The sequence below is a fragment of the Bos indicus x Bos taurus genome, chromosome 24 (assembly GCF_003369695.1).
Source record: "Bos indicus x Bos taurus breed Angus x Brahman F1 hybrid chromosome 24, Bos_hybrid_MaternalHap_v2.0, whole genome shotgun sequence".
Taxonomy (NCBI): Eukaryota; Metazoa; Chordata; class Mammalia; order Artiodactyla; family Bovidae; genus Bos; species Bos indicus x Bos taurus.
Window position 1 is genome coordinate 45,810,975 of NC_040099.1, and position 12,151 is coordinate 45,823,125.

At 41.4% G+C, this 12,151-nt stretch overlaps 1 protein-coding gene across 2 annotated transcripts in view; it reads right to left on the reverse strand.

Annotated features, from left to right (window-relative positions):
- Nucleotides 1-12,151, reverse strand: part of EPG5 (ectopic P-granules autophagy protein 5 homolog) — a 131,990-nt gene that overhangs the window by 65,407 nt on the left and 54,432 nt on the right. For both annotated transcript variants that reach the window (XM_027526312.1, XM_027526311.1), the window contains exons 23-24: nt 11,216-11,437; nt 9,284-9,407 (exon numbers count right to left, since the gene is read on the reverse strand). In XM_027526312.1, coding sequence (XP_027382113.1) covers nt 9,284-9,407; nt 11,216-11,437 — 346 coding nt within the window. The remainder of the gene's footprint in view (nt 1-9,283; nt 9,408-11,215; nt 11,438-12,151) is intronic.

The window sequence follows — 12,151 nt, forward strand, 5'->3', positions numbered from 1 at the left end:
AATGAGCTTCAGTCCTTCACATGATGCCAGAGCAGGGCCGGATATTCAAAAGGGGATATCCCAGGGACTTCCCTAGTGCTGCAGTGGCTGAACTGCATTGGAAGAATCCACCTTCCAACGCAGGGGATACAGGTTCAATGCCTACGTGGGGAAGTAGGATTCCACATGCCATGGGCCAACTAAGTCTGAGCGCCACAACTACTAAGCCCACATGCTCTGGAGCACCCACGTCACAGCTAGAGAGAAGCTCATGAGCCACAAGGAAAGATCCAGCATGACGCAAGTGAGATTCTGTGTGCCGCAACTAAGACCCAACACAGCCAAAAATGAAACAAATAAAATATAAAGGAAAGAAAGATTGATGTCAAGCTTCTGACTTCTGGGCATCTCTCTGCCATCTTTTTGGGGCACCTGTGCCATTTGGTTTTTGATTTCTGGGCATCTCTTTGCAGTTTGCTCTATTTAAAATGTGACTGCCAGCTGGTGAGGTTTTGGTTTGGCTTGGTTACTTTAGTTTGAGCATGCAGACATCTGGTACTAACTGCTGGAGCTAAAATGGACAGCACTTCCTCTAAGGTTCCACCCTGGGTGGGAGCTCCTTGGGAGATTTTAAATGACTGGTCGACCTATATCTATGATCCAATGACAAAGAAATATGGCCTAAAAACAGGTCTCTCACAGTTTGATCTTCATTACCACAGGATGAGAAAATGGAGTAGGGTTCCCACATGTCCAGGACTTTCTCCTATAATCCAAAAGCCTGGACTGATCAAAATAAGACCCCATCTCCTCAGAGGGACAATCCCTGATGACACATTTTATCAGCCAACGTGTGACCCCATAGACGGCAGCCCACCAGGCTCCCCCGTCCCTGGGATTCTCCAGGCAAGAACACTGGAGTGGGTTGCCATTTCCTTCTCTAACGCATGAAAGTGAAGTCACTCAGTCGTGTCAGACACCTAGCGACCCCATGGACTGCAGCCTATCAGGGCAAATTTGACCACTACCTGGTCTAAATTTTAGGTATGACCACAGACAAAGAAAAGTGACTTTTTGACCGTGTGCCCACAATATCCTTTAGACTTTGGACACAACTGGTTAAAATTTGTTTTCCAATTGCAAAATTTGCTATTTCTGCATGTGCAATTAGAGAAAGCTAGTTTGTTAAAGTACTTTCCCCCCACCCCCAGAATTCTGACCCTGAAGGAGTAAGTCCTACTAGGAGAACATGAGTTTCTTTCTCTTCCCTGTGCCTTGAGACCATGGCTCTCAGGGACACTTACCTAGACCACCTCTAATTCCTGAAACTGAATTTAAAAAAAAAAAAAAAAAGAATCCTTTAAAATTTTTTCTTACTCCAACTGTCATTTATAAACTAGTGAGTTTTCTATTGTGATACCTGATTCATGACTAAGTTTAGAAAACAAAGCTATGAGATCTCTCATTGTGTCTGTGTGAATATATGTACGTCTCAGATGTGTTTTTGTCTTTGGATATTGTTGCTGAGGTTAATTTGTAAATTAACTGGATATTTAATTGGCTTAAAGAAAAGCAGATACTTAAAAATCAAACAATTCTAAGCACAAGAGAAATTTAAATGGATTTCAGATTCATGTAAACTGGGAAATATTAAATTAATATTAAATTAAGTTAGTATTAATTAAATCAGTATTAAATTAGTACTTGGTATTGTTTGTTGATACATATGTGTCACTATTTACAGTGACCAACTGAGACCTCCTTGGTAAATAGCAGGGCTCACATAGGATAATACCAGGAAGCCCTTCCCTATTGCCTCAGGCCCTGCCTGCAGCAGACTGTTGGTTGGGATTTTCCCTTTTGGACTAGCCTTGTTACACAGAGCTCTGCTCCATCCTGCAGCCTCCCCAACCCCAGGGTGTTTTTACAAAACTGGGAGAGCTCCAACTGTGGCCCCAGGAAAAGGAATTGGTATTTCTCTCCCCTGTGCTCTGGCCTCAGGAGAGAAAAAAAATAAGTAGGGAATGGGGGAAAAAAACCTTTTAAAATCATGCAGAAAAACTGAGATTTATGTAAAAGCTAACCTGTAAATGAACTATATTTAACTTACTTGAAAGTAAATGCTTACAAATTAAATCTAAATACACAGAAAACTGGCCAAGATAAATTTTAGAACCCATGATCCAAGAAATACTCAGTACTGAATTGAGTGAGTGAAGTTGCTCAGTCGTGTCCAACTCTGTGATCCCGTGGACTGTAGCCTACCAGGCTCCTCCATCCAAGGGACTCTCCAGGCAAGAATACTGGAGTGGGTTGCCATTTCCTTCTCCAGGGGATCTTTCCCACCCAGGGATCGAACTCCGGTCTCCCGCACTGTAGGCAGATGCTTTACCCTCTGAGCCACCATTAGTATCTGCTATTGGAGGTGGCTCAAGCTTGCTGGTTTGATTAATATGATTAATATAGACATTTAGAGCTATAGACATTAGCTTTGTTTGTAGTAATGCTTCCTAAGGCCCACTTGACTTCACACTTCAGGATGTCTGGCTCTAGGTGAGTGATCACCCCCTCATGGTTATCCGGGACATTAAGACCTTTTTTGTATAGTTCTCGTGTGTATCCTTGCCACCTCTTAATATCTTCTGCTTCTGTTAGGTCCATACCATTTCTGTCCTTTATTGTGCCCATCTTTGCAAGAAATGTTTCCTTGGTATCTCTAATTTTCTTGAAAGATCTCTATAGTCTTTCCCATTCTATTGTTTTCCTCTATTTCTTTGCATTGATCACTGAAGAAGGCTTTCTTATCGCTCCTTGCTCTTCTCTGGAACTCTGCATTCAGATGAGTATATCTTTTCTTTTCTCCTTTGCCTTTACTTTCTCTTCTTTTCTCATTTTGCCTCTTTGCATGTCTTTTTCTTGGGGATGGTCTTGATCACTGCCTCCTGAACAATGTTCCAAACCTCCATCCACAGTTCATCAGGCACTCTATCTATCAGCTCTAATCCCTAGAATCTGTTTGTCACTTCCACTGCATAATCATAAGGAATTTGATTTAGGTCATACCCAAATGGTCTAGAGGTTTTCTCTACTTTCTTCAATTTAACTCTGAATTTGGCAATAAGGTCATGATCTGAGCCACAGTCAACTCCAGGTCTTGTTTTTGCTGACTGTGTAGAGCTTCTCCATCTTTGGATGCAAAGAATGTAATCAAACAGATTTCGGTGTTGACCATCTGGTGATGTCCATGTGTAGAGTTGTCTCTTGTGGTGTTGGCAGAGGGTGTTTGCTATGACCAGTGCATTCTCTTAGCAAAACTTTGTTAGCCTTTGTTAGGTTATGTTGTAGGGAAGAGCCAATTCTGACTTCAAGATGTATCTATTTCTTTGACTTTAACCTTTGTTTTTATAACCACACACAATGACCTGCCTCAGAGAACCCTGCCCCTCTACCTGAGGAGATTAACACACACACACATATGACTGGCCATTCCAGGAGATATGTGCAAGATAATGGTCTTCACGTCCTCAACTCCTCTCCCACTCTGTCCTATAAAAGAACCAGGCACCCGGACCCTGACAAGATGGTTATTTTGAGACATTAGTCTGCTATCTTCTTCATCTGCTGGCTTTCTGAATAAAGTTGTATTTCTTGCCTCAACATCTCTCTCAGATTCACTGGCCTGTCGTGTGGCAAGCAGAATGAGCTTGGACTCAGTAACAGTTATACTTTTTATGATTTCTATCTGAAAAATTACTAATTTGAATCAGTTTTCCAGCTGTAAGGAGAAATTTCCCTTCAAACTAAATATGACTTACAGCAATTTGGTAAATTATACCTTTATAAGCAGAATTGAAACATTTATCTTTTCTCTGTATCTGCTCTCTCCAGAGACTGGAGACTCTTTGGTTCCCAGCAGCTTTATCAGATAAATTAGGAAGGCTACTGCACTAACAGGTACAGAAATTTCAAGGTATTTTGGGGATCTTGAAAAGGGAGGAATTCACCTAGATCTGGCTGGCAAAATCTGTGGTAAATCCTTGGCATGACTTTCTTAGCCCTGAGATACCTTTTAAGAGGTCAGTCTGAGACTCCTTATAAAAATTTTAACAAGACAAAATGTCTACATGATCAGTTACATAAATCACCAGATCAAGTTTTTGAGACCAGACATATTTTGCAAATTAATTAGTCTTAATTTAATTATATTTGGTAGAAATGAGGGTAATTTTGGAAAGAAAAAGATGCTTCAATGAATGGTAAATTGCAGTTTGTTAACAGAGGTATGTAAGACTCACCTCCCAGACAGTTTCTTGCTATTATGTTATATTAATGTAAAGTTTAATTGAATTATTAAAGGATACTCTAAGTTTGTATCTGAAGCTTACCTCAGTAATCTATCTCTGGATGAACATCAGATGTCCCACAACCTACAATCAGGGGATTATGCATACTGAAAAATACATAATTTAAAGGATAATTTCCAACTTGTATGGAAGGACCCTTACTAACCACTCTTAACTAGCTCATGCACAGTGAATCTGAAGGGAACTGACTCCTGGATTAATTTCCACTCACAAAAGGCCCCTGCAATGCACTGGCCTAAAGAGAGGACAGCTGACCTCAAAATCACCCTTAAAATATTGCTCAGAGGAGAAACTACACTCACACCAGGGTGAGAAGAAGACAACATCAGAAGTAGACAGCTTTCCTAAGATCTCCAATCTGACTTGTACAACCATTTGTAATGTTTTCCTGACTTCTTGGACTTTTGCATGTGAATCAAATGTTTTTCTATCATAGCCATGATAGGCATGATGCTATGCTAGTTTCTAAAATCAATTCAATTGTTGGGTTTGTGGCCAATGACCTGTGTCTAGTACTCTCAGGCTACCTAGATGGATTCTCTACTCCAAGGCTCTAACTGGTTGACTCTTGAAATTTATTAAAAAGAAAAAAAAAAAAAGATTATAGTCATGTACAGGCCACTACTGTTATTACCAGACTGGATCCTCTCACCTGGCCTATTAGTAACACCTCCTCTGACCTGGCCATAAACCCAGGGTAAGAGAATTTTCATTACTCAAGCTCAACAGAACAGGCAGAATTTCAGCCAAGGAACTAAACCTCTCACAGTTAAGGGATGGATTTAGTTAACACCAAACTATGGTGGTTTAAATTTAAAGGCTCCTCTATGTTGGAAACAATCAAGTCATGTTAAGGATAATCAGCCTAGCAACAGAGGAAACTGGGCTGGGTGTCTTACGGACAATGCCAACATAAAATTTCCCTTAAAGAAAAGGACTGGTACAGAATAGACTAAGTCAAACAACCTAGGATATATGGGGCTACATCTAATTGAAGTTCTTGACTTAAAATTCTTGCTTATGACCTTATTAATTTAGCTATATTGTTTATATATAGATGTATATAGACCGTTTTACAAAATTGTTTCTTATACTACCAAATATGACTTAGCCTCTGATAAAATGATGCATAATTCCATATGGGCTTCCCAGGTGGCTCTCATGGTAAAGAACCCATCTGCTAATTCAGGAGACATAAGAGAAACAGGTTTGATCCCTGGGTTGAGAAGATCCCCTGGAAGAGGGCATGACAACCCACTTCAATATTCTTGCCAGGAGAATCCCATGGACAGAGGAACCTGGTGGGTTACAGTCCACAGGGTTGCAAAGAATCAGATATGACTGAGGCGATATAGCACACACATATATGAGATCAATGATTGTAATAGTTGAACTCTAGATATGGGAAAAAGCAATAAAAGGGGATATTTTCCTGGATCATGGGGGTTAGTGGTCTAGAGACTTCTTGGATACTGTTTTATGGCCTAGTCCAGCACACTGAGTGGCCAAATCTCCACCAGACTTGGGAATATCATTCCCAGCACCATGGGACAAAATGGTCATGAAATGCCCTCACAACATGGTCAAATTTATGACTTGAAGGGGTTCTGCCAATTGAAAACTGCCATCTGCCTCTTCAAGGATTAAGTCAATGCCATGGCAGCCACTGACCTTTAACACCCCCTGAAAGGAATTCAGAGTGGAGATCAGAAATGAGGTACTCTGTGCTCTGAGAAGAACTGGCAGAATAGGCCTTTAGATACTTAGATGTCTTCAGAAGAGTTTATGAAACCAAATTCTTGCATTTTCCCATATCCAGAAAAGCAGTAAATTCATTAACAGTGATAGCTACTTTAACACTGAGGAGGGAAACGCATTTGAAAGTTAAAATGGAGTAAATATGGCAAAACTAGCTGACCACTGTGGATGTGATTTCAGAGGCATTTATCCCTGTATTGTTGCAAACTTGAAATTTCTGAGCTATGTCAGATTCTACCAGGATCTAATAATTCCCCCCCCACCACCCTTCCACAAGATTTTGGCTAAGATTTGAGAGGGTCACATCTGGATCAAGGTTGAATAGAGGCCTTTCCGACCACAGTGTTTGAAAAAGCAACATCAGAGATGACAAAAACCTTATGGACATTATTAAGAAATCTTTTGCCAAGCTATGCTGGAAAACTCATCTAAAATGAGACAGGATCTTGCAAATTGCTCTCTGTATACTGGTGATCCCTAGAACCAGGATAGGATGGAGCCATTATGAAATTACATACAGGAGACCACTCTTAGCTCCTAAGAATAAAAAGAGAAATGTTTCTAACACAGCAGGTAAAATTAAACAGTATGTTCAACAGACTGGACAACTGTTAACAACTATGCATACATTTGTGTTCCACAGGTCTCCCCTTGCCTGGAAACTCCCTTACATCCCTTCAAAGCAGGAGACCTGGTACTGCTGAAAGTGTGAAAAAGAGCAATGCCATGGTAGGGATTCTATGCTCCTCTGGATCAAGGAGTATCAGAGAAAATGGAGAATTGATGCCAAGCAGAGCCCTGTGGGTCTCCCGGGCATGGACGCCTTTTTGTCCCCCATTTCTTAAAAGAATCCAGTCACCATGACCTTCTTGAGTTCCAAAGGACAGAAGAGTTATTAATCAGAGGAGGAGCAGCCAGAAAGCCACCTGGAATAAGATTAAAGGGACCAGCGAAGCTGATCAAGATTAGGAAACTGGACTACCTAAGACCTTTGTTGTTCAGTCACTAAGTCATGTCTCACTTTTTGCAATCCCATGGACTGCAGGACTCCAGGCTTCCTTGTCCTTCATTATCTTCCAAAGTTTGCTCAAATTCATGTTTATTGGGTTGGTGATGCTATCCAACCATCTCATTCTCTGTCTCTCCCTTCTCCTCCTGCCCTCAATCTTTCCCAATGAGCCGGCTCTTCACATCAGGTGGCCACAGTATTGGAGCTTCAGCTTCAGCATCAGTCCTTCCAATAAATATTCAGGGTTGATTTCCTTTAGGATTGACTGATTTCATATCCTTGCTGTCCAAGGGACTCTCAAGTCTTGTCTAGCACCACAATTCAAAAACATCACTTCTTTGGCATACATGACTACTGGAAAAACCAGAGCTCTGTCTATACGGACTTCTGTCAGCAAAGTGGCATCTCTGCTTTTTAATACGCTGTCTAGGTTTAATACGCTGTCTAGGTTTGTCCAGCATTCTTGCCTGGAGAATCCCAGGGACAGGGGAGCCCGGTGGGCTGCCGTCTCCGGGGTCACACAGTGTCGGACATGACTGAAGTGACTTAGCAGCAGCAGCAGCAGGTTTGTTACAGCTTTTCTTCGAAGGAGCAAGCATCTTTTAATTTCATGGCTGCAGTCACCGTCCACAGTGATTTTGGAGTCCAGGAAAATAAAATCTGTCACTGTTTCTACTTTTTCCCCACCTATTTGCCATGAAGCGATGGGACTGGATGCCATGATCTTAGTTTTTTGAATCTTGAGTTTTAAGACAGCTTTTTTACTCTCCTCTTTCACCCTTATCAGGGGACTCTTTAGTATCTAAGGTTTAATATCTGAAGTTGTTGATATTTCTCCCAGGAATCTTGACTCCAGCTTGTGATTCACCCAGCCCAGCATTTCACATGATGTACTCTGTATATAAGTTAAATTAGCAGGGTGACAATATACAGCCTTGATGCACTCCTTTCCCAATTTTGAACCAGTCCATTGTTCCATGTCTGCTTCTAACTGTTGCTTCTTGACCTGCATACAAGTTTCTCTTTCCATCTCTTTAAGAATTTTCCACAGTTTGCTGTAATCCACACAAAGGCTTTAGCATAGTCAATGAAGAAATAGATGTTTTTCTGGACTCCTTTGCTTTCTCCATGATCCAATGAATGTCAGCAATCTGATCTCTGCCTTTTCTGAATCCAGCTTGTACATCTGGAATTTCTGAGTTCACGTACTGTTTAAGTCTAGCTTGAAGGATTTTGAACATCACTTTGCTAGCATGTGAAATGAGTGCAACTGTATGGTAGTTTGAACATTCTTTGGCATTTCCCTTCTTTGGGATTGGAATGAAAACTAATCTTTTCCATCCCTGTGACATTGCTGGGTTTTCCAAGTTTGCTGACGCATTGAGTGCAGCACATTAACAGCATCATCTAAGACCTTGCATACACTCTATCTTGTCAGCAATCCTGCCCTTTTGAAACTGCGGAAGAGAAATCCAAGACTGTTACTGCCTTCATCCTTATCATATACCCCTGCCTGACTATAGAACCTCTCCTTACTCACCAGACAGGAGGGCATAGTTCTTGAGGCAATAACCTACTGTGTTCCCCCTTTGCCTGGCAAAGTAATAAAGCCACTCTTTCTTTCTCCTCCATAACTCTGTCTCTGTATTTCTGTTTGGCATTGGTGCACAGAGAGCCGAGATTCTGGCAACAAATTGCCTTCAAAAAAATCATTTACAGACTTTCACTTAGGTACAGCGGATAGGAGCCTGCCTGCCAATGCAGGAGACATGGGTTAGATCCCGAGTCCAAGAAGATTCCACATACTGTGGAGCAACTAAGCTCAAGAGCTGCAGAGACGCAACCACTGCAGCCCATGAACCTAGATCCCATGCTCCACAAGAGTAGCCACTGCAATGAGAAGCCTGTACGCCACAGCTAGAGAGTAGCCCCTGCTCACCACAACTGGAAAAAGACTGCAAGGAGAAACAGAGACCCAGCGCAACCAAAAATTAACAAATAAGTGAATAAATTTTTTAAAAGACTCATTTACATACTGAGAAAACCACCAAAAAAAATGACCATCCCAATGAGCCCATTTCCATATCAATAAGTGGTTTTACCATTAAGTTATAAAAGTGACCAATTCAAATTACAATTAGATATGCTAAAAAAGACACTGCTATAGTGTCACCTGCTGATTCTGCATCACTTTTGCTAGCCGGTGAATGTCATAGTGCTTTGGCAGAGAAGGGATATAGGTATCTCCTTTCTGAAAATTTTCATCTTCTAGCCATAATATATACACATTGAAGAGCCTAAAAGAAAAAAAATAATAATCATCATATAAAATACAAAAAGATGTGAAAGCAAATTAAGTCTCTTACATCTCTAGGAACACCAGCACTAAAAGATAAAAGTTTAGAAGCACATAACACAGAAAATGTTTCCATTCCCAAGAAGGCCAGCAAGGGAGAAAGACAGGTCACAAATCATTTAAATATGATGCAATAATAATTGCTAATACAAAAAGTATGAAGAAAGGGCTCTGTGAACTCTATTACAAAAGAGGGTTAAATATAGTACACAGAAAAAATAACCGGAGAAGGTGACTTTAACACAGATCAAGGATCTGAATTTGGAGTTTTTCTCTCCTAGGCAATCCAGTCACAGTGAGTGTTGGTGCTTGGAAAAGTGTAAATCACATTCAAATAAACACATTTGCCATCTTTCAGAGAAAACATTAAAAGCCATTTTAAAACATATGCTTCGGAAGACTCTGCCAGCTTTAGGCTAAATGACAATTTCCTGCCTCAAGGAATCACAAATAGAGCCCACAGCATGTTTGCATCCTGTTCCCATGAAGAAAGAAGAAAAGAGCTAAAAACAGGAAAAAGAAAAAAAAATTCTCAATTTTCCAGTAAATTTTTTTTTTAATGATGCTTCCTTTGTTTTTATTTTTTGGTTTTATAAGGAACACAGTCCATTTAGCTCAGACCACTGGTATTTTAAGCAGCTGTTTGCAGCAACAGATACCAGAGTTGTCTACAGCACACATATTACACACCAAGTACCAGGTGGAGACCAGAAGGTAGTGCAGCTGCGCTTTACGCAACAAAGTGGAAAAATACCACCTTCACCCCGACAGCAGCCTCTAGGAAGAGACGCAGGGACACAGCTTTGAGGTTCTTAAAGGGGAAAGGCTGGGACAGAGCTCTCATTCAGCTTCTGCCTGGGCTATATACCTACTTCACAACATGCCAGCAGGCAAAAGGGGACATTAAAGACTTTCTTAGCTGATCTAAATGTTCAAAGATAAAGCCTTCCCACTGGTTAAACCCAGCAAAAAGAAATTTTCTTTCAAGCGCGAAAGAGACAGGGAGAAGTTATTCTAGAGGCAGAGAGAAGCCCTAAGGCTTTGAGGTCAATCAAGCCTAAAATCTGAAAACTGGGCTGAAACTCTGAGTTTCCTCACTGAGACTTTTGTATTCATTTTGCATTGAGGTCATTATTAAGAGTTATTTTTATTAAGTCATATTTATAAGATTAATATCTGGTTTGCATCAAGCTTACAAATGAAAGGTAGAAGAACAGTGTGAAGGGGACAGACTCACCTCTGAGTTCTTAACCCTTTACAGTGTGTGCAAACACTGAGTCTATTTTTCAGAAGCAGTTTTGGAAGATTATGAATCTACTGCACCCCAGGTCGATCCCAGAATCCCCTAGAGGGTCTATGAACCCCATTTAAAGGACTCTGCCTGGGGCATTTATTTCTTTTAGAGAACTATCCTAGCAGACTACACTAGTAGTTAACTTGCTATGATCACTTGTTTCGGTTTGCTTCTGTTACTAAATAAAGAAAGAAAAGAGGTCACCAGCCCTCCAGTTTAGACGTGTTCACTCAGACTCCAGGCACTTCACAGAGGTACACCCAAATTGCTGATTCACTTCTCATAAGAAACACGAGAGAGAAACATTACAAGATACAAACCTATAGTCAAAACCACCTTCTGTAGTCAGTCTAACAGGTTAAGAGCAGTTGTAACACAAATCAACAATCCAGCACAAGTATCCAAGTACCTGTGCTACAAACAGCACCACAAACGGTTAAACAGCCATGCCTCACCTCACAAGCTCTGTGTGCAGTTCTGCTGAAGTCAGGTAAGCAAGGGCGCCAGCCCGGCTCTCTGGCGGCCCTTCACTGCCCTCTGCTGGAACGCGGAGGGCCTTGCTTGCAGCGTGGTGGAAGTCGGCCACCTCTGTCAGGCGCCTCTTCATTTCTTTCAACAAACTGATATGTGCAGGGCTTTGAAAAAACCTCCTTCCAATACAACCATCTATAGGTAACCTTAAAAAATGCAAGCAAAGAGCACACTAGGATCAACACAAGATGCTCTATGTGACACATTACAGTCCATTAACAACCTATTTTATTAATACATATCATTTTTACCTCAATGGTTATAATGAGGCTCCACCAATACAATGCATACAAAAGCAGTTTTTAAAAGAATGAAATCCTATGCAAATTCAAGATACTGTCACCACTTAGAGGTACAAAAGTGATTAAAGACAGAACCTCTTCTTGAACTTGCAATCAGTTGAAAACAGAAGTGATGAAGAATCACCATCTGTATGTTTCAAAGAGGGTGAGTTAAGGGAATGCGAGTGGAGCAGAAACACTGAGCTGGAGCCAGACAGCAATGGTCACCCCAGGCAAGTCCTGGCCTTTGTCCATACCTGCATTACTGTGGGGGCATGAGTGGTAAAGAACCTGCCTCCCAATGCAGGAGATGCAAGAGCCATGGATTTGATCCCTGGGTCGGGAAGATCCCCTGGAGAAGGGCATGGCAACTTACTCCAGTGTTCCTGTCTGGAGAATCCTATGGACAGAGGAGCCTGGGAGGGTACAGTCCATGGGGTCGCAAAGAGTTGGGCACGACTGAAGCGACTTAACACACACACACTAGCAACACAGGTCCCTTCGAACAAGCCCCACCATGGCCACACAAGCGGCCTCAGTGTGGGACTCCAGAGGCTCTCTGATAAACTCCGCACAGTT